Source organism: Macrosteles quadrilineatus, unplaced genomic scaffold, assembly GCF_028750875.1.
Source record: "Macrosteles quadrilineatus isolate MER2022 unplaced genomic scaffold, UCM_ALF_1.0 Scaffold_3__2_contigs__length_128488019, whole genome shotgun sequence".
Classification (NCBI taxonomy): Eukaryota; Metazoa; Arthropoda; class Insecta; order Hemiptera; family Cicadellidae; genus Macrosteles; species Macrosteles quadrilineatus.
In genome coordinates, this window is record NW_026542596.1 from 61,075,633 (window position 1) to 61,100,470 (window position 24,838).

The following is a 24,838-nucleotide window of genomic DNA, read 5'->3' on the forward strand; positions in this document are numbered from 1 at the left end:
TTCACTTATACGTAAACAATTAATTACTATTTCTTTGGGTTATTTGTGAAAATCAATTCTATTTGATATTTTTAAGAACATAAAAGAACGTGGAGGCCTATTACACACACAAATATTTCAATAGCGTGATTATTATCACAAAAGTTTTCCCCGTTTTTCGTCATGTATTTAATTTCCAATTTCATCGTAGTCCTTAAAATAGTGTTTTATGTTTTTATTAAAAAGAAAAACGCCTATTTACGAATAAACCAATACAGTATAAAATCTTTAAGAGCAAATTGTATTAATTTTTTAACTCATTGATATAAAATATAAAACTCATTGATAGTTCGTTGCTTTTTGCAATGAGAATAAGAGAAATCCTACTGTATATTCAACGAGTTAAAAAAATAACACCTGAAAAAAAAATAATAATCAACGAGGTTTCCCGTGGATTTCACGACTCCTGGGAATTTTAATTTAACATTTTGTTTAGCGATTTCTTAATACGCAGGAGACCTTTGGCGTGGAAAGTTCACATGATTGCTGTTTCATATAGTTTAATGACTTTTTTTATTCCTCATTCATACAATTTGTGACTATTTGTTCATATGCATAAGTGCAAATATATTTTATAAAGCCAGCTTTTATATAAATTTTAGTTATATAGCTAAATAATGAAATAAAACCCGAATGGAAACATAAAATAGATACTGCTGTATTCACATGTTTAGATCTGTTTACTAAATCTTATATTTGTAAACTATACAAATGTTGTGAATTATTCTACTATTAAAATAAACGGTATAAGCAATCCGACACATACTTTCTCCCGTAAGCTTGTCAATAAATTTTAGCATAAGTAAGCGGTGGGAGTAACTACGATATTTAAAACCACAAAAAATTGCAACACATTTGAAACGTAATTGTTACAGCAATGGGGTTTTGCACTATATTGTTTAAATTATAAGAACCGTAACACATTAGTTTTAATCAAAACCGGCCTTTTTTCCTAAAATCCAATTTATTTTATTTTATGGGTTTTGTAATGGAAAATTAACATAAGTTACAATATCTTTGGAACCGTAATTTTTACGGAAATGGGATTTGTGCCATTTTGTTTATAATTCAAAGGGCTATAACATACTAAATTCTTAAGAAAATCGTTTGGCCCATTTTCGAGAAAATTCGATTTTCCCGTTATATTATATAGGGTTTTATGGGAAAATGACCATTAATAACAAAAATGTTGAAAACAATTAAAACAAATTTGAAATACCATAAATTAATACCAGCATACCAAATATCATCAAAATCGGAGTACAGGTAGGATCTGAAGCTCTGTACACATACACACAGACATAACTTCGAAAACAACTTCTTTGGGTCCAGGGTGATCGAAAACGGACATTTCAACTAGAAAATGTTGACGAAACCAATACTGTCTCCATATACTAATAGGGGGAGAAAGTAAAATTAAAAGTTTGTATATAAGTTTACAAAATTAAATAAAATGTAAAATTATGTTTTGAAGCGATTACATTCACTGCATTACACCATAGGGTGCGTCATCTTCTATCCCTGATAAACCGAAATATTTCCATAAAATAACTCTTACACTGGGTGTAAGGGTGTAATATCAGTAATACCAGATAAGTCTAGCTACCCAGTAAGCTTAGCAGTTTGTGGTAAATGGTCTATGTTTCACCGCCGTCAGCATTAAACTGGCCCAGCATTGCTTCTATTGAACATGGATTGAACATCTCGTCACTGACAGGCAATCTTATCAGAACGACTAGACCTATGACATGCAACTTTACATAGCTCATATATTTTTCGTAAAACTATATGTGTGCAGGCAATGTTTTTCAATAATCGAAGCATTGTTTAAGAAATTGTTGAAATACAAAAGTTAAACTTTTATGGGATAAAAAATGTCAAACTCATTATTTGACTGCAGCATTAGTTTTACCTAATTTTTTTATATTTTTATGTGTTTATTCGAATATTTCACTGAAGGAATATCTAATTTACAATTTTTATACGTTTTATAATATTTTATATGAGGAAGGCTGAGTAAATTTTTGTTGCAACATGTATGCATACATCTATGAAACTAGTTCACCGTAAACATTTTTCCATATTTTTTCTACCATGTATTAAATTTGTTACTCCAAATTAAGGAAGTTTAAGGAGATTTTCAAAAAAGCGACCAAAAACGAAACTTTTGTTGCCGTGAGGTTCGTACGACATCGTTAATTATTAACTATGATATTTTATGCGCGGTCAGGTGTATTTCATTTGATCAATAATTCATCAACGCGCAGAAAATACGATCTAGTTTAGTATGCGTAGGCCTACGTCCTTCTATATCTTGATTCCAATTTCAATATAGAGAGACTATGTAATGTGCTATGCTTGTATTATACAGGGTGTAAACAAAAGTGGGGACATAATTTAAGTAGACCTAGTGATTCCTTGGGAAATTCAAGAATAACATTTTTCCAAAATCGCTTCGTTAACCAGATACCCGTAGTTTTGTATTTTTTACATAAACATTTTTATCTTTGGTTTTTTCAACCGATCTTTTTGAAACTTAGTATGTATGTTAAAGTAGAAGAGACCCATGCTAGAAAAAACGTAATTTTAAATCAACTTAAAGTAAAAAATGGCAGCTAATTTTTTAAACTGGAATCTTTCAACATGGCTGATTTTATTAAAATATTTTAAGAATACATTTATTTAGCATATTTAATTCCCTATCAAAGAAAAGATGGAATAAAAAATAACTGAAATAATATGATATTTAGTTATAATATGGGACAAACCTGAATAGCTTTTGCCTTATTCTATCCCATTTTACAATAACAAATCATAATATCTCAGCTATTTCTTATTTGATATTGGTAATTGTTTGATAGGGGATTAAAAATGCTATATTAGTGTTCTGGAAATTTGTTCATAAAATCAGCCATTTTTGAGTAATTTAAGATTGAAAAATAAAACGGACCCCATTTGGCAATTTGAATTAAGATTTTTTTCTAACATGGGTCTCTTTTATACATACCAAGTTTCATAAAGATCCATTGAAAAAATTTAAAGATAAAAAATTGTATGTAAAAAATAGAAAATGGTGGATATCTGGTTAATGAAGCGATTTTGGAAAGGTTGTTATTATTGATTTTCTCTTTATTTTGGCCCAAGGAATCACTACGTAAATTTTGTCCCTACCTTTTTTGAACACCTTGTATATATTTTTCCACTGTTGCAGAATAATATATTTTGTTCTAAAAATGTTTGTGCTTCTTTAAATAAAATATACATTACTTAATACAATTACTTCTCTATCGCATTCGTTCGCGTATGTTTGTATGAGTGTGTGCATTTTTAACCCTGCTTATAACATTTACAATTTGAAATCATTCATCCACGTCGCTATCACAGGATTGAAATAATCTTGTGAATTGACTGTGAAAATTACATATGTAAACTAAAAAACAAAAGTATGCACATTGATAAGTGAACCCGATTGTGACCCGACTGTGAAAATTACATATGTAAACTAAAAAACAAAAGTATGCACATTGATAAGTGAACCCGATTTGACGTTGGACGTGATCGTTGAACGTCATGGTCATAAGTGCGATGGTAGGATGATCATTGCCATTGGAACGTTCTCCCTAGACTAAACGACTTTATTTGTGTCACTCTTTGCGTCTCGATATCTTCATTTTGCAGTGGAAATTAATAATAAGCTTTTGGCTAATACAGACATGGAATATAAATTGGTTGATAGGGGAAGATTTTGATAGGAACATTACGAGAAAGTTATTTTTGTTATGAAAGCCATTTTAGGTTTCACCAGAATAATTTAAAAAAATAAACACAATCAGCTTTTATGAAATTACTGAAAATGAACTCAGTTAAATAAGCCTCACTAAGTTTGCTAGCTGAAGTTTGAAGAGAACTGAAGTTTTTTTACACACACCCAAAATTAAATTTTGCATACTAAATTTGTTTAGACTTGTTTTAATTAGTTTTTCTCACTTTCTTGCACTCATTTCCACACGTTTAAACACTCATGCACAGATATTGAACACTTTTCAACGCGATACTGAAAATCCTATGAACATGTTCCTTGAAATTTAAAAAAATCCACAACGATACAAAAGTTTTTAAAACAACACATGTATTATAAAAATACTTAATTAATGTAGGATAATTTAATTATTGTATTTAAATTTTTGACTCCCTAAACAATAAAAGACATACTCAACCTACACAGTGAAGTTTGACTGATGAACAGAACGGGGTTTGTGAAATCATTATTCTTTACCATTTCCAAGTCCATTTTTCACTATGTTTTCTTTGTTGACTTAGAAAAGCCATTACTTTTCTTTGACAGATGGATTTTTTAAAGAAAATATCCTTATTTTTAATAGCATGTTTTACTCTAGCTTTTAACTTCAGGAACTGCAAACACTTTTTGATGGATTGATCAGTTAAATAGGATTTATTTATGACCGCCGTGACAGCTGGTTAGGAGCCCACCTTTAGCTGTTGAACCATCGCTGTAGAAAACCAAATAGGTATGACCCCATGGGGGTGAGAGCCTTCTCTGTATAAAAGAACTTACTCCACTGAAATTCCAATTGCGTTGATGATCAAATATAATATTATCACGATATAGTTACTTCATAAGAACATAAACTTTGAAATTTTTTAACAATAGCTAAAACTTTATACTAAACATATTCAAAATGCAATAAACGTTTTTTAATACGTCGACATTATTTTATTTAAACAAAAATAATAAAATAATAAAATATTTAAATATTGTTAACTCGGCAGTATCGAAGTTTTAAGGTATTTTATAGTCAGTCCCTGGTAACGCATTATTGTAAGTAGCGCAAACATAATCAAACTACATCAGGTCCATAGCTATTTATTCTTATTTTTAATTTTTTTTTAACTTGCATTTGCCCGTCCACGTAGACTAAGCGCCCGTGCGTGGATAGTGTTCAGCAAAGCAAGGAGTGAGCCGGTACAGTACAAAGGTGAATTGTACTGATAAAATGTTATTGGCAGTGACCAGGATCCGAACCCACGACATCGCTGCCTTGGGCCCGAAGTCCGCGACGCTACCGACTGAGCCACCCAGGGCCGGGGATAGTAGCTAGTAGAATTTCCTATCATGTTCTCAAACTTTTCTAAATGTAAACTAACACTTTTTTAAATTTAAAACTCAAGCAGTTTTAAAACTAATGATTGTTCTGTGACACTTTTGATTGTTTCAACCAAATTTGCTTATCGAAAAACCTCAAGTAATTAATATATAACAAACAGTAAAACCGACTACAAACGCTCTAAAAAGAATGAAATAATTTCAATTTAGTAAACTTTTGTATTAGAGCTGCAAGATATTCTTACGTTTTATGCTAGCCAAAACTTTATTTTTTTGTCTAGATAATTACAGTTGCGATTTTAAAATGAGATATAATACTTTAATACTTTTTAATACTTTTCAATCAAATGGCGACCATACAATATTACGATAAATATGAATCTCTTGATTATTTTACAGAAACTTTGTATTCTGTGATTGAAGGTATATATGGTTGCTATGCTAGTCTAATGGCGAACGTCACAGATTTTATAACAAGTGAATAGGTTTGATCTTTAACCTACGTTTGATCTTTTTGCACATGGTACTACTGTCCTCTTAAATATTCAGAGTTTAACCAATTTCCCCTCAGAATACAATCCAGTGTATGAGTATGAATCAAGTTATAAAAATATCAATCAATAAAAAACTCGTTATTTTTTATTTTGAACTCATTCCTTTGTGTTGTAAACTCAAAGGAATGTGTATGCCGTGCTCCAATGGAGCGAAAATAAAATAAATAAACACGTTTCAAATTCAGATCTTGTTTTAAATATTGTCATAACTACACAAAATTGTTTTATTCAAAACATTTACAGTATAATACATTTTGTAAGCGGATTTAAGAACAGTAATAAATATCTAAACAAATAAACGATTCATGTAGTTTATTTAGTGACAATAATAAGTTTACAAGAAAAAAAAGTTGTACTCCACACATTAGTTAATCTAATAATTTGAATTTTTCGGTGAATGCAATAGTTAAAACACTTTTCTTTCGAAAACACTTAGGATCCAACTGATAATATTATGCTATGTTTAGTTTATACATGTTAAAGTGTTATATATGTTAAAGTGTTAGAGTGTTAGGTGACGGTTATGTATGCAAGTACATCAGTTTGAAATCTTATAGCATCATATTTTGATACGTCTTTGTTGATTTCCAGCATTCATAAGTGCTTAAAGTATTTTAATTGTATCTGGTACTTTTTGTGAAATTAACATAATCAACACTGTAAGTCTTTAGATTATTTTTATGTTTCTTTGTTGGTATTTTTTAAAGTTTTAACGTGATTGTACTTCTTTGATTACAAGGCAATACATTTTGTTACCTTCGCTGCAAATTAAATAACGCAATAATTACTCGTACATTGAAAAATTTTGATGGTGAGTAAACTTTCAATTTTTACCACTATTTAAACCTTATACTAAACCATACTATGGTCCACGAGAGTCTGCAGTTGGCGGCAGCCAATACCAAGACTGGACTAGCGCGACGTTGCAACATCACCAGTTTACTACTTTTTGATACTAATTAAAATATACTAAACAATATTTTAAAACAGCTGGTATCATTAGATTTTACAACACCACACTGTCCTCATTGGCTCCTTCGAAGTCACGTGGTAAATAGGCTCCTTCCTCAACTGCAGACTCTCGTGGGCCGTACTGTAGGTTGTTCCTCTTATTCAGAATCCGTATTCAGAAAATAAATTTTAGGGGTAGCTCGATGGAGAGGTACTCAATAAGTGGACTTTTTAACTGTTTCTCTTTAATGGGAACACTGGCTACAACTATCCAATATAATTATATTAAACTTCGATATCTATTGCCAATGGTACTATTGTATCCTACTTAAAAGTTGTGTCAACAGTAATTGAGACAGGTCATTTGATAGTTGACTGTAGAACTCTTGGTTGTTACAACAAACTTCTCTCCCGACTCAAGAGTATAGAACTAAAAAAATCATCAGGTCATCCACTAGTCTGGTGTCAACTGTACAAAGCAGAATAGTAGCTTACGCAACGATTGCCTAAAAATACGACTAGAAGTTTTTGAGGCACTCGCCAAGGCCTTAAATGTTTCACTCGTGTCGTTAAAGCTATTGACGCGAGTTGCGTACACTACTTTACCTACGACAGAGTTTGAATTACTAAAAATCACTACTCATAGCTTCTAAGAGAGGTTATGTTTTCGTTTATAACCTCCCATTGGCACTGACAGTGATCCATCGAAACTTTGTACAAAAAACTAATTGCACCACTCAACAATTGAATTTTCCTGAACAGCTGATTAGTTGAGGTTCGAATCATTACAATTTTATTTTTTCTCTCTTAATCCTTCAATCTCATTGGTCCATTACCACGGTTAAGTAAAACTATGCTGTTATGAAAGTAAACAATACTGTCATGTGAAACTTTTCAATTCTAAGAACTAAACTAAAACGGCTACTTAAAAAAGATGGTCGTATGTAAAATATTTAACAAAAAATAAACGTTCCGTTTTGTAAAATGGTGAAGCTTACCTCTTTTTACAAAACATATAAAACGAAACAAGTAACTTTTTTTGTAGTGAAACGTTAAAATTTTTTTAAAAATTCGAGGAACGCAAATCGTGTTTTTTGATGCTAAAATCTAGGTGCCAATTAGTAAACAGCCTAGTGCTCCGTTTAATGTTTTTTTCCAAATATAATATTTTCTTAGATACCAATAGTTTTTAAATTTTATTTTATTTACTTGTTATATACAACTAGTGGCACTGTAGCTGTTTACCCTGTATTTCTGAGCTAAAAAAAGGTTTTATAGGTACTAATTTATTCTTTTTTACAATTAAGATCAACGAATTCCATAGTTTCACACTTATTCAGTGGTTTTATGCTTTATCCAGTAAGTTTCTGATGTGCAGACCGATCGTGTAGTGTATTCTCCAATATTAGTTCACTGCAGGAAGTTCGAAACTTTTACTCATATTGCAGGCTACAATACCCTGACAGAGAGGGTGAAAGTTGCCTATTACCACTGTAATATCCACCCTCTGTCAATAACTATATACTGTATTTATATCATTTGTATCAACAATGTAATGATGATTGTAATTTAAATAGTCACACATTTTTTCACCATCAATAAGCGTATTTATGTTTACAGTTTCAATGTATAAATATTTGTTTACCTCAAGTTATTTGAAATAATTTAAAGGAAGAATTTTAAAATTATACCATAATTGGTATAAAATATGATTAGATGGAACCACAGCTGTCAATAAAAATTCCACATATTTACACCCACGATTTTTACAGGCTACAAGTGGTTGGTAAACGTTCAAAAAACAAATTTGAAGTTAGAATGAAAGCGATATAAATAGCAAAACAGATTCATACATGAAAACACTAATATGAGTCTATCTTTTATGAAGAACATGTAGATACAAAATTGAAATATAATGTAATAAATTAACAAAGCGATATGAAGGTCAAAGGCTCCGTTTTTGGATGGTTTCTCTACCTGACCAGGGAGTAATTAAATCTCAACTCCTTTGACAAAGCTTCCCTGTGATGTTAGTTAAACCAAGATGGTTAAGGTAAAATTTAATTTTATAGAGTCTAAAAATGTACTAAACATATAATAAAGCGATTTTTTTACACTTTCCACACGATTTAAAAAAAAAATATCCCGTTTCTGATAATTTCAAACAAATTTTTTTCTGTATCAATGGTGTTTTTTTTAAATTATATGAATTGATCAAGTATAGATTCCTTGAATAAAAAACTGAATACATTGTTTTGTTAATTTTTTTTTTTTTTTTTTTTTTTTAGTTTAAACGTTTATTAGTTGTAAGATAAGGTTTTAAAGTGCACCTTGACTAACTTTGCCTTATTTTTTACACCAAAAACGTTCCATTTCAGTTATTTGCCGTCCGATCTTTTTGATCTTCATGTCGTTTGATGGGGGATAAAAAATTCTAGAAATGGTGTTGACATTTTTTGATAAAATGATATTTTCGAGTTATTTAAAGTTTTAAAATTAAAACAGTTCTGAAATTTAATTAGACCAACTTTATTTTGTTCTATAATAGGTCTTGTGTACGTTAACATGCTTAACAAGTTTCATAATCATCGGTTAAAAAACTTCAAAATAAAAATAGTTTTGTAGAAAAAGCAAAATGGTGGATAGCTAGGTAAATATGCATTTTCGGAAATACCTTCACATAAACTTTATCCTTCTAGTTATCAACTAGTGGCACTGTAGCTGTTTACCCTGTATTTCTGAGCTAAAAAAAGGTTTTATAGGTACTAATTTATTCTTTTTTACAATTAAGATCAACGAATTCCATAGTTTCACACTTATTCAGTGGTTTTATGCTTTATCCAGTAAGTTTCTGATGTGCAGTACGATCGTGTAGTGTATTCTCCAATATTAGTTCACTGCAGGAAGTTCGAAACTTTTACTCATATTGCAGGCTACAATACCCTGACAGAGAGGGTGAAAGTTGCCTATTACCACTGTAATATCCACCCTCTGTCAATAACTATATACTGTATTTATATCATTTGTATCAACAATGTAATGATGATTGTAATTTAAATAGTCACACATTTTTTCACCATCAATAAGCGTATTTATGTTTACAGTTTCAATGTATAAATATTTGTTTACCTCAAGTTATTTGAAATAATTTAAAGGAAGAATTTTAAAATTATACCATAATTGGTATAAAATATGATTAGATGGAACCACAGCTGTCAATAAAAATTCCACATATTTACACCCACGATTTTTACAGGCTACAAGTGGTTGGTAAACGTTCAAAAAACAAATTTGAAGTTAGAATGAAAGCGATATAAATAGCAAAACAGATTCATACATGAAAACACTAATATGAGTCTATCTTTTATGAAGAACATGTAGATACAAAATTGAAATATAATATAATAAATTAACAAAGCGATATGAAGGTCAAAGGCTCCGTTTTTGGATGGTTTCTCTACCTGACCAGGGAGTAATTAAATCTCAACTCCTTTGACAAAGCTTCCCTGTGATGTTAGTTAAACCAAGATGGTTAAGGTAAAATTTAATTTTATAGAGTCTAAAAATGTACTAAACATATAATAAAGCGATTTTTTTACACTTTCCACACGATTTAAAAAAAAATCCCGTTTCTGATAATTTCAAACAAATTTTTTTCTGTATCAATGGTGTTTTTTTAAATTATATGAATTGATCAAGTATAGATTCCTTGAATAAAAAACTGAATACATTGTTTTGTTATTTTTTTTTATTTTTTTTTTTTTTTAGTTTAAACGTTTATTAGTTGTAAGATAAGGTTTTAAAGTGCACCTTGACTAACTTTGCCTTATTTTTTACACCAAAAACGTTCCATTTCAGTTATTTGCCGTCCGATCTTTTTGATCTTCATGTCGTTTGATGGGGGATAAAAAATTCTAGAAATGGTGTTGACATTTTTTGATAAAATGATATTTTAGAGTTATTTAAAGTTTTAAAATTAAAACAGTTCTGAAATTTAATTAGACCAACTTTATTTTGTTCTATAATAGGTCTTGTGTACGTTAACATGCTTAACAAGTTTCATAATCATCGGTTAAAAAACTTCAAAATAAAAATAGTTTTGTAGAAAAAGCAAAATGGTGGATAGCTAGGTAAATATGCATTTTCGGAAATACCTTCACATAAACTTTATCCTTCCGTTTAGTATGAGGATTCATATCCCAAAGTCTTGAAATGTTTTTATGGATACCCTGATGTATTGTTGATATATTGCTATTATTTTTTTCAATACGGTATTGTATAAACGCAAAGATCAAAAGATTTAAAGGGAATTCATCCGTTATTTTGTTCCGTAAAATGGTACTCATGTTTTGTTTGTTGAATAATATAGTGTACAGCTGTTTTTCACAACAGTGAGACCTCTGGGACGTTGCATTTGCCAACTTTTGCCCCGGTACAAAGGCGGGTGTTATCATACATTGGCGCTTAAATTGAAAGCGTCAAAAACTCTCAGGTTTGTTTTGTTTTCACTGATGTAGTTTTTTTACATTTACACATTTTGTTAGCTCAACATCAATAAATGGTTCAGCATATCCTAACTAATAGTCATAAAAATAGATGATCACATATTTATATTGTGTGAGTTTTATGTGTAACAATACGATTGACTTTATTTACTTGGTACTTTTTACTTCAAGATGTAGAGACTTCTTGAAATTATTTATCTGATATTTTACTTTGGCCAACGAATTATTTGTCTTATATTTTTAATAGAACGATCAAGTGAGTTTATTTAAATCTAAAACCAAGGCTCTTTTGCAAAACTTATCACAGCCAAAATGACCATACTACTGGACCGAATTACACGCGGTTAGTACCAAATAAAAGATATTTTCCTGTAGATGTGCAGAATCCCATTATAAATTAAAATAGGCTTAAAAATGAACACAACAAATTAATTTAAAACTAAAAAAAAATAACATGGGCCTTATGGGTTGCCATGTTTGTAACGAAATAACAACAAAATATAAACAGAAAATCAAAACAAATGAAAGAAATTCCAATCACATGTTTTATTTACAGCGTGGGGTGAAAATAGAGGTTTGCACAATACATACTTTTGGCCGAGTTTTAGACCACTGGACGAGCTCTCGTCTACTACTATTCTATTTGGTTCCCATTCCAACGATTGGTTCGTGTTCGTGGTTTTTGAAAACGATTTGAGGGAAAATCAACGCTGCATCCAATAACTTGCGTTCTGTAGTTAGGTTTCTGTGGAAAGGGGGTCAAATAGTATTAAAATCATCCCCCAAATGTTAGGTGGGTTTGTAGAAATGTGTTTGGACGAAAATATGTACAAAATATGGTTTAGAAAGTTTTAAGTCCAGCTCAGATTTTGAATACAATTGACCATGACGAGACCCCAATGGACATCTTAATTTTACGGTTAACACTAGCTGAAATATTAGTTAGATTAAGTTAACCACAAACTTATGGCTCTAAGTTTGTTGTTGTTGAGTTACTATGACTCACTCATGTAGATTATTATTTTAATATTTTCAATCGGTTTGCAATCATACCATTTTAACAATAATTTACAGAGCTTAAAATACAGTAATTCGAACACATTTTCGTGACAACAAAGACAAACAAATACTGAACCAGAAGCGTTTGGATTTATTTTATTTACACTTCAACAACGCGCATCACAGAAACGCACCCCTTTGTATGTTCGTAATTCGTAAAATTTGATAAAAAACACAATAGATTTGAAATTTATTTCGCAGAAATAATACTCAACAGGTACTTATTACCACGTCTTTACCATTCATGAACAAGTTGCGGACAATCAGTACGTTTAGTTTTTTTTTTTTTTCAGTGAAGGCAAATATTTTATAATGTAGAAGTTATTACATTTTTTGTTTTGAAATATACAAATATTACGTAAATGATTTTCTTATATCCCTAACTTACAGAGCACGTTTAATCTGAAAACAAAACGGTATTTGAAATTTAAATAAATATTTAGCAAAGTGGTGTGTAACTTTATTTTTTATTAGGGGTTTAAAATACAGAATAATACAGTTACAAATTTCACACTAAAAGGCAGTTTTACTTTTCTCTGTGTAACTTTTTCCAGCTGACACTTAGAACCTTTGCGGAAGATTGTACTTCTCGTTTGCCCTTAACGGTCCGATTTATGTGACGAAGATATTGGGCAACATTTTTACTAAAGGGCGACAAAGTGGCAGTTTAATAATGTTGTTTCCGTAAAACTCTATAAAAATAATAATTTAATTCAAATAAATTTATTTTGTAATTACTACCAAACCTTATTCATCTTGGGCAACATTTTTACTAAAAGGGGGCAAAGTGGCAGTCTAATAATGTTGTTTCTGTAAAACTCTGTAAAAATAATAATTTTATTCAAATAAATATATTTTTCCTACAACCCGACAAAGTGGGCGTCCTTGCACAGATTATAGTACAGAAAGGCTTACTTTGGTGCACAGTTTTTACTTTGGAGTGCAGTTTTTACTTTGGCACACACCAGTATTTCAACCAAACAACACCAAACAGCGCGTTTTTATTATCCACGTAATCCGTGTACGCTTGAAAATAATTTGGCAACATTTAAAGATATTACGAATACGATCAGGTGGTTCATCGTTTCCCATTTCGTTCAATGTTTGGATTAACCTAACCTAAAAACGTGTTGTACAGTGTTTAAATTACTAATTATTTATGGTTTATAGTAACTGTAAGGAAATGTAATGTGTATTACGAGTGCAAACTGCCTTTGCCCACTAGTTACACAGATAACCATTGTAATTATTACCAAACCTTATTCATCACACTTCTATCGATATAATTGAAATTTACTTAAGATGATTCTAAATTTTACTTTTGTCTGTTCCATATTTTGAAGACTCATCAGAGGTTGGTTTTCCCACTAAGGAAAAAGCTGCTCATTTTCAGAAACAATAATAATAAGCATCTAACTAGAAGTAGAATTTTTTAGAGGTTGGCGGCTTCTTTTAACCTTACATTTAGCCGTCCACATAGCCTAACTGCCCGTGCGTTGATCATTATATAGTAAAGCAATGGGTAAGCCGGTACAGTACGAAGGTTAATTCGATTAACGGTTGTCTTATGTATGAAGTACGATAGTATAAAAACTACAAGGGAAATTATACTTCATGAAAGACTCTTTACCTCTTTATAAACCAATCTGGTTACAGCTAAACCGTATTATTTGAATGTCTGTCTCAGTATACAATGTCAACCGCAGGTAAGGGAGTTGACAGTTGTCCCAGAACTGTTGTTTAGACAAACTTCTCTGACTAGAGAGAAACCATAACTTTGACAATGGTTTCGGACCATCCTATTATCGATTGTCTACAGTACAGTGGTGACCGATCAAGTAACTAATTAGGTGACACAATTGTATAGTCGTACTATGTTTGGATGACAGTAAACTTAAATGTTATTCGTTATTACTCATGTAAATTGTTAGTACTCTCTGGCAAATACGTATCGATATGTATCCATCGGGCTGCCTTAATAACAAACGAGAATGTACTCTAGGTAACCTAAGCTCTAGGTAACATTTTATAGTAGTTTACGCAGCAATAGCGTAAAGATAATGTAACGACACGAGTAGGAAATTTAAGGCACGAGCCTTATCGAGTGATTTGAAAAGATTTACGAGTTTAGTTAACACTATTTAAGCGGGTCGCGTACACTACTTTACCTACAACAGTATTTTAATTACTGAAAATATTCATAATTTCTAAGAGAGGTTATGTTATCGTTTATAACCTCTAACTGCCACTGACAGTGATACAACGAAACATTGTACGAAACACTAACTGCACCACTCAACAATTAAAATGCCCTAAACAGCTGATTAGTTAAAGTTCGAATCATTACAATTTTACTTCTCTCTCATTCCTTGAACCTCATTGGTCCGTTACCCGTGTTGTTATGTAAAACTATGCTGTTATGAAAGTAAACAATGCTGTTATAGGAAACTTTTCAATTGAAAGAACTGAACTGAAACAGCATCTTTAAAAAACGGTTGTAGGTAATATAAATAACATAATGGTTAAAGAATTTCAATAGTATATATCCGCCAGTATACAAAGTTGGTACAATGTTCCAGAAATGATTTACGAAACCCTAAAACTCCCCAAGTGTAAAACTGAATAGCTACAAAGATGTATTAAACGACTGCATTAACATGAATATATTTGGAAAATGTATCCTGGAATGGATACAGATCCCCTCATAAACCAAGATAGGGATCAGACGTTTAGAAATAAGTTTCCGCTTTGCATCTACACCTTTACATCTCTTCTGAGTTTTTACCTTTTCTAACGTTTCGCTACGTTTTTCTTTAAACTTTGAGTTTCACTTTGTGAATTTGGTATGTCATAGTTTAGAATTTATTCTTTTACAGTTGCTTTTTGTCAATTATTTCTTGTTAGTTACCGTTTTCATTATTTTAAACTTTTAGTAATGTTTATAGCTTGAAGTAAAATATTAAAGGCTAAAATAATGATACTGGAAAACCGGGGAAGAATAAAATATGAAAGAGATTAAAGGATCGAAATGGAAAATTAAAATATATTGATAAGATACAACTACAAATATCGTTAACTTATAACAATCAATACCTTAAAAAACAAATCTTTCACCCTTAAGTTACGCACGTTAAAAACATGAAACACAGTCGATTCTCAAAAGTCAAATTATTATTTTTTTTTCTAAATAAAAAAATGTACATTTTAACTATATAGTAATTACATACATTTTAACAAATAATTGAATGATATTTTCACAAAAAAATCTGAGGATAGCAATCAGAATTGTTGTTGAGTACTCTCGAATTACACGCACGATAAAAAAAAAACTTTTCATAACACATTAATTAAGTAAATAATTTAAGAATAGTTAATTAATATAATTTTACTATTCCCAGCATGAAAATAAAGTAGTGAGATCCAATATGACTAAAGTTTAAGGCACACAATCATTGATGGAAATGTAGTATACATTAACAGTCATAATACACAGCAATTATTATGTAGTAGACTTTGACTATTTTTATTTAGTGTGTTAATAATTAATTAACACGTTAACATTAATCAAATTGCCTGCCTTTAGTTGTTTTATAAACATTAGTAGAAACACTAAAAACATGTTCAGGTTTTGAAAATTATAATATATTTACAAGAAATGATGATAATATTGAAAAGTTATGTACATTGTGAGTATTTCCATAATCTTTGAGTCAACTCTTTTAAAGTCATCATTATGACTGTTATTCATTTTAAAAGTTCTGTAATACTTCGCAATAGCTTGAATTCGAGCAACAGGTACACTAGTACTATTATACGTAATGTAAAAGCTATTCATAAACATGAATGATTTTGGAAGGAAACCAAATGTCGAGTTTATGTTATTGTTGAACGTCATAAGGCGTGATGGTCTGAGATCATTGCTATTGCAACGTTCCCCGGAGTCTAAACGACTTTATCCGTGTCATTGTGTCCAAACATCGTCAAACACTAGGATGTTGCCACTTGATCTGGATTTGATGGGTAAATTAATCACATATTAAAAGACGATATTAATATAAAGCAAAACAGTAGTAAGTTCATTTGTTGAAGCTAATTTTACAAATTTTAATTGTTGTGCATTTCACTTAGAAGATACTGCATAAGACTGATCTGTAAAATAAGGATTTTGTTTCTTCCTAGGACGCTATGGACGAGCCCAGAATTGTTTTTTACATTACTTCAGGGTAGACCTAGGAGTTGCCATATCATTTATAATATGGCATATATTATATTATATAATAATATCATTTAGACAAAATCCATTGATGACTTGGCAGGATTTGAACCCGGGTCCTCAGGGACTGAAGCTCTAACCACTACACCAGCTCCCTCCCGAACAGAAAAATAAGGAAAATGCTCTAAACTGTTAGGTAATCATATTGTTGGTAACTCTATGAACATAAGTTTCCCTGTTATCACTGCCTAATCATCTGTTTGTAAGCAACTTCGAAAAATAATTTGCTGAAAATATAAATGACAGATAATAAATAGAGGCAGTATGGACTAATTTTTCGTTGCATTGCTCATTTTAGGTTGTATTCATTTAAATTAGAATCAAAGAACTTATAACTAATTCTAGATGAAAAAAAGCTTAACAAATCAAAGTTTCATCTAAATAATAAATAATATTATTTAATTTGTTATATTAGTAGTATAACATTCTTATTGGGGGAGCAAGCTGGTCTAGTGGTTAGAGCACGGGACTTAAGTGCCTGAGGTCCCGGGTTCAAATCTCGCCATATCACCAATGGATTTTATCTAAGTGATAATGCCGCAGCCCCTAGGTCTAGTCTGAAGTAATGTGAAAAACAATTCCGGGCCCGTACCTGGCGTCCTAGGACAAAAGAATTCATTTCTTATATTTGTAGTATTGTAAAATATAAGTACATTATTAGGAGTTCTAATATTAGTACCAAATGCAGAGGATTATTACAAATTAGTTATAATTGTTTCACTACAGTACATAGGACAGGCAAAACTAGAGAAATATCAATTTAACAAAGCTTAATGACGGTCAAAAGCCCCGTTTAGGGAAGGTTTCCCTAAATAGTCTGGAAGTAATTAAATCCATCTCCTTTGATCCTGGTTTCCTTGTGATGCTTGTTAAACGTTGAAATATGGTAAATGTAGGTTGAGTTTATTTAAGGTAAAAGAAGATATAAATAATATCACAACACTTATAGTTTCCATTGTTTCAATACAAATAATTTGTAAATATATCTTGTGTTTATTATATTACTTTAAAAGTGTACACAATTCAGTGCAGTTTTTCTTTGCTTGTAAATAATTAAACTGTCCATTCAGTAAAACTACCCTCCTGATAATATCAACCCCGTAAACGTTTTCACACTAGTACAAAAGGATACGGCAACACACATTGTAGAAATAAATTGCATCCGAAACCCCTCAGGTTGTGCTTTGACTTTCGTTTCACTGATATGGAAATTTTGCATGTTAGATATTTGAACTGATGCTTACAAAATAAATACTATGTTAATACCGTATATTCCCACACATAGTTAGGCAAATATATTTACAGAGAAGACTTCAATAACTGATAGACTTATCGTCAAATTTAATCCTCCATCAATTTATAGACATTTTAAATACGATAAAATGCTTCGTCATTAAATAAATATCTACACAACACATAAAGATGATCATTTAAAAATGCAAAATTTTTACGCTATGCTCTAACTCGGATTGTTTTTCACATTACTCCGGGCTAAGCCTAGAAGTTGTGGCATCATCACTTAGATAAAATCCATTGGTGATTGACGGGTATTGAACTTAGCACCTCGAGGACCGAAGTCCAGTGCTCACTTCACCATCTTACACTACCTATTATAATTAAAATAGTGTAGTGGCGACACTGTTTCAGTTTAACATTTTTCTTGTCTAATATTATTTAGTAGAAAATCCAAGATTGAAAAGCTAGAACACAATGAGGAACATTATTATGCATGAGAATCTTGAAAGTGGTGTCTTAATAGCATCCTTCCCAATGAAATAGTTGATTATATACATTATATTTGTATGACCTAGGTACAATCTTTAAACAGAAAAATGTATATGATTAATTTCGCTAGTCTAACCACATGTTGTGAGGAGTATAAAATGGATTTAAATGTTTTTAGTGTTTTTCTCTTCCAATTTTAAGACATGCCAATTAAACTTATAAAGAAATGTTGTGAAATTATATTTTAATGACAGAACATACACTATACTACACTATACAATTGTTATATTTTTTTAACATATCTCAATGTATTTCGTCAGATTTTAAGGATAAGCTATCTAATTCTAAAGCGTATTTTGGCAGTCATCACACGATATGGAGAAATGAAACATAAAACGTACAGTGACTAGTGAGCTTGCCTGGATCAGTGAAGCAATCTAGAATCGGATCACTTGCTACAAATAATGCTCCCATTCTACAAGGGTGTTAGTTTTATGGCTTATTGACTACCATATACCGGTATAAAGCGATTTACTTCGCCCCAATGGCAAGATGTCTTTTAAAGGTAATCTAAATCCCCTTATACTGTATAGACTGTTTGACTACCATGCATACTTGTTACGAAATTGTGTCTAATTTAAAAGTCAAATGTAAATTTTATGCAAAATTTGTAGGCGGAAGGTAGGTTACTGAGGGTATATTGGTCGTGATATTACTAACCTAATGATCCGGAAACAGTATCAGGGCTATAAATCACGGAACGGGGCCTGGTAAGCTTTGTAGGGTTCTTAACTACCCCTAATAATAGGCCTATGGTTTTAAAATGGCCACTTAACAAAATTTTTACGATAGTCTATGAAATTCGTAGTTTTATATTCTAGTGTGTTGTACAGAACGTCATACAAAACTAGTGTACCTGTTGCTCGAAATCGAGCAATTTTCAAGTACCGATATTATACAGAAGTTATTTTAAAACTACAGTAATACCAGTCATAATTTTCGATGAGTTTAAAAGACCCGATTTAACGCTTATGTAACTAATCTAAATACTCACGCTATTTAATAGCGCTTTGAAATAATACGCTTCTTGTAAAAATATTGTAGCATTTTATGGAGCCGGCCTAATTTTATTGTGTTTTCTACAAATGTTTCCCGACTTAAAGCTGTTACCAGTGAACATTCCATGCATGCATTTATATGCTCAGACTTTAGGTAGGTTTACTTTACCACTGAGACAACATGATGTGTATATTCTTCATGGTTTTTTTTACTTCCAAAATAAGTTGCTTAGCATAACTGGCAAAAATGATTCATCTCCCCAAGTGGTTGTGTACCTGGTTCCTTACTGTGAGACCAGGCCTCTCCTCTACTCTCTCATATGTATAAGATTTCTCCTCCTGTTTCAATATTTCTCCTTTATACTCAAGAAATTTTCTGTTCTTCCAAAAAAATTGATTGACTGTTTAGATTTGTATATAACCACCTAAATTTTACAAACATCAATCCAAAACAACATCCAAAAAGCTGGTGAGTTTCTTTTTATATAGCCTACAGCTCTTTTTGTTTTCATTTGTGTTCAATGTAATTCTTATGGGGAAAATGCGGCCTTTGAGAGCGTCTAGTAAGAGTTTTTAAATTCTAAAACCTTTACGCAAAAGTACAAATTGAGACGAATTATTTGACACCTAAAATGTTAAAATCGGTTGAGAAATAATGAAGGAGTTTTGTTTACAAAAACAGCCCTCACGTATTAATATAAGAGATTCTCTAATTGGCTGATATCTTTGGGTCGGTATTATAGGGTTTGATCATTAGTTCCAGCTTGAGTTGCAGTTAAACTTACCAACAATTAGAAACGAAAGTCTTCATAATATGTATAGTTATGACATTCTTATGTTGTCGCTGCGACGAGTATCCTTATGGTACAATTTTAGGTACCACATTTTGACTAGAGGTCTAACAGAGTTTCATAATGTGAAACCTTCAAGGTGCAGTCCTGGGATGAAGGATTCTTTAAATATCTTTGATATCGGAACATCAAAGAGTTTGCACTTCTTTGGTCAATAATCATGTGCATCGACTGTTCTATTGTGCTGCACTATCGGCCATCGCGTTTTTCCTGAATTGCTTAAACAAAGCTGATTTATAACAATACTCAATATTCAGACGAAATTGATTGTATTTTTTTTACTTAAGAAGAAAAGGTGAATATTGTTTTTATTTGCCCATTAGTTGTTTTATAGGTCATAAAAATTTTATTACCTATGACAGTTTTTTATAGTAGCCATTTAAGTTCAGTTCTTAGAATTGAAAATACTCACTTAACAGCATTGTTTACTTACTTAACAGTATTGATTTTTACTTAACGACACGGGTAACGGACCAATGAGGTTCAAGGATTGAGAGGGAAGAAGTAAAATTGTAATGCTTTTAACGTCAACTAATCAGCTGATCAGACCAATTTAATTGTTGAGTGGTGCAATTAGTATTTGGTAGGTACAATGTGTCGTTGCACCATTGTTAGTGAAAATGAGACGTTACAAACGAAAACAACCTCTCTGTGAAGTTATGAGTAGCGATTATTAACTAAAAAACCGTCTAAGGTAAAATAGTGTACGGTACTCGCGTAAATAGTCTTAACGACACTCACCAAGGATCGTGCCTTAAACTTCTACTCATGTCGTTAAGACTATATTTACGCGATCGTTGCGTAAACTACTATTACCGCACAATTTACTTATTTCATTCTTTATTCACTGTATTTATACTCTGTTTCATAATTATTTGTTCAGTTAATGCTTCGAATACTATTTGGGTCACACACTAACGGCAATTTAGTGCCCTTAAAGCCAATTGCCAGTCTGCGGTGGCCTTATTGCCATCACGGGTTTTGGTATATGTAGCATGTAAATTACAGTCTGTATTTAGCTAAAATTTGTCGAATCTGAATTTGCTATACTTTAGGTTTTATTCTACACGAAATCCGTAACCTTTATATCTAGAATTACTACGCAATTTTCCACTTAACAAGTGCTTTATCATTGATAACTAAACACTTTTACTCAAAACACATTTTTGCTCTATTAGTTGGTAAATGTAGACCTCAAATAATGAAATGTCTTTCATGTTCCTTTTCAAGGTTATTTAAAATGAAAGTACGTACACAACGAATCCCTAGAATTAATAACCAACTATTTGAAACAAAGAAATACAAAAGTCTTACTACAGGTGAGAAATCTCTGTTGCAAATATTAATAATCATTTAGTCAAGTCATTATAAGTCTAAAAGTTTCCTCATTTATAAATAAAATTCACTCCATTTCTCCAGACGCTCTATTATCCGACTCGTTGCCCTCTTTGTGTAGCTTTATAGTTGGTGTGAGACATTAATGACGTTTAAACTTCCCAATTAAAACTTTTAATTGTTTAATTAGTTTTGAAGTTGTTGAAAAACAAAATTAAAAATACAACTGTTTCTTAAATATAAGCTAAATAGTGGAGTTTACGCTTTTGTAATCTTGTTTGTATAACAACCTTAATAATTATAGTATATAATGATATAGATAAATTTTAAGCAATCTAAACACATGTCTCAACTGTTTAAGAAGAGTTGAAAGTTTCTTGAAAATACACAAATAATATGTGGTACTGGAAATAGTAAGAGTATTTTAGTTTATTGTTTCATTTAACTTTGATTTCAAACTAATAAAGCAAATTACATCTAAGTGAAAAGAAATAAAATTGGTATTACAAGGTTTATACTTGGCTAAGTTTTCTTTCATTACAAATACAAACAGTCATATGTGCCACAAGTTCGGGTAAGTAAGTTACTGGTTTGCGGGCTTCATTTATTATTTACTTCTGGGGAGCCCCTACACACCTGCAGTGGCATTTTTCACCCAATACTAAGATGTTGCTACCAGTTTAGAAAGAACGCCTTTGATATTAAAATAAAAACATTTAGTTTCTATATAAATATAAAATGATTTTTATCAGATTTTCTACTTCAGGATTAAGAAATATAAATAAGAAGGGAAAATTATTTGTTACATATTTTGTATGTGTTAGAGGAAAATAAAATAGTGAACCAACTGTTTAGAGAGGATTTATCTAAGAAACCAATCGAATAACAACATGAAATCGGCATTTTTACGACTACAACTCAGCTTAACTTAAATAACCTTTTGCTATTTTATCCTACTAATATTATAGATGTGGACGTTTGGATATTTGCAAGTATGTCCCCAAGTAGTGGACCGATTGGGTGGAAACGTTACTGTATTAAAGTCAATACACCACAGATGGACAAAGGCATATTTTTATTTTAAAACTTTACTTGGATTCCACCACTTTGGCTTCCATAGTTGTATGTTTGTTTTATTATTACTGTTGCTATCTGTTGTACCCGTGCTTTTCAATGGGAAGAGGACTCGAAATAGAAATATTTTGATCATTGCATCTGTTGTATAAGTTAGTTATACATCCTCCAACGCTTTTACAAACAAAATTCAACCTTTATAGATACATTTATGGCTTTTTTAACTGTAAGTAGTGAAAACCAACATTTTGGTATTGATTTATTTTACATCTTGTGTAGGCAGATATGTAAAATCTTATCAATTTTTCAAATAACATTTTTACATAAATGATTTACTTTCACCTCCCTTTATATATATCTCTTTATTTTTGACACTTTAAATTTCTTGAAGCTGCAAAACTACTAAAATGTATTAAATTTAGATAGTCGAGGCGTGTGATAATTTTAAAGAAATACATAGTAAAATTTTGTATCCTTTGACCTATGGTTTTCTTCAGTTAATCTATTGTGTTTCAGAACGGGGAAGCTGCACTATCCGACCAATGTTTGCGGTCCTCTGTTTGAGGAGGAATTGGAGTTTTGGGGGTTGGACTCCAATCAAGTGGAGCCTTGTTGTTGGTCTACCTACAGCATACATAGGGATACCCAGGCAAGCCTTTACACTCTGTTTACTTATGAATATGTTTATTTTATTGATCGGTCGTTCTTATATTCTTCACGATATATATGATTATGTTTCCAGTTCACTTTATTGCATTCCACATGTAAGATTGAACAAACCATAGTTTTGCTGTGATCCGATTATCCCAATAAGTTCCACAACCATAGAATGAGGTGACTGGTGACTAAATTTTAAAGGTTATTTAATAAGTAAATTTTGAAAAATATATTACATACATAATATTTTTGCATGCTCTAAATAAAAGTAGTCTTTAAGAATAGACAACATTTTTACTTCACTTCCAATAGACTTACCCACTTAAGATGAAAATTTACTTGAACATATTTGTCCGAAAATCTGAGAAGTTGAATAAATCAAATCAAACTTTTCTTAGCTCAAATGTTTGCAAATCCAACCTAGTTTTAAATTAATAAAACTAAACAACTTGTCAGTTGCGTTGTAAGTTGCAAAGTCTCCTAAGTGAAATACAATTGATACAAACATTTTATATATTTTATATGATTGTGATTTGTGACCAAGGTATGTTTTTTTGTTTGCGAATTTCTAGGTATGACATGCTCGGTATGTATTGTGAATTTCGATACTTACCATTTATTTCCTGTTACTTACTTGCTTCTCTTATATACAATTTAAAATATAAAGCGATCTATTAATAAAACTTTGTTTTCACTGATTTATAATGATAATAAAAGCTGTGATCTGTGTGAAAAAAAAACCTTAAGGGGAAAAAATCTAATAAAACAGATTAAATCATTGAAACGTAACCAAATATGAAACACAAATAGTGAGTTTTTTTTATTTTATAACAGAATAAGTCCAATGTATTCAAAGTTTAAAATATTTTAAAATCCTTAGTTTGATCTAAAATAGAATCAGTAAAAATTTATAATATTTCCACATTTGAAATCGGAAACTAACTATGAAATAAAATCTCAATGTCCGTAAATAATTTTGTCGTTCTGGAGTTCATAAAAGTTTAAATAAATTTGACGCATTGTTGTTTTTTAAGATGGAAGTAGAGAATGTATTTTGTCTGCTCTGTCATCTCTGACAGAAAATAAAATTACTTTGCAAGCTGCACCTGTTGCTTTCACCAGCTTATTTTATTTCGCGAGTTTACTCAAAAATGTTCAAAAGGTTTTAAGATATTCCTAATCATTTGAGTCTTCTTCACGTATTGCGAAATCCTTTTTATAATAAACAACACAAAAAAATAAAAATATTATTCAACTTTTTAAAGTATTTAAGTTTTTAAATTTTTTATTTATTTTAAATGTGCATATTTTAGTTTTCGTATTTTGTGTGAAAACACACCTAAATTATTCCCTACCATATGGCGTCAATGACTAGCCTGAAGTAATGTGTAGAACGGTTTCAGGCTAGAACTAGCGTCCTAGAATGTGACGGTGGAACATAAAGCATTGCTCATCAAAGATAAAAGTCCATTAACTCCATTGATGAGCAAATATTTATGAGCATTGGTGAGGAATGCTAAAGAGTTCATGTCAAAGATTCTGAAATACATATCCGTTTTTAGATTCAGATGAGCCTAAGATCACGACGATTTTAATATTAGATACAATATCTGAAAGATTTTACATTTGCTT

The 24,838-nt window shown here is 31.0% G+C and overlaps 1 protein-coding gene across 1 annotated transcript in view; it reads left to right on the forward strand.

Moving 5' to 3' along the window:
- The window catches only part of LOC128989241 (potassium voltage-gated channel protein Shaw-like), an 83,502-nt gene extending 59,718 nt beyond the window's left edge, over window positions 1-23,784 (forward strand). Inside the window, exons 3-4 of the mRNA XM_054411115.1 lie at window positions 23,066-23,198; window positions 23,779-23,784. Coding sequence (XP_054267090.1) covers window positions 23,066-23,198; window positions 23,779-23,784 — 139 coding nt within the window. The remainder of the gene's footprint in view (window positions 1-23,065; window positions 23,199-23,778) is intronic.
- The last annotated feature ends 1,054 nt before the right edge of the window (window positions 23,785-24,838 follow it).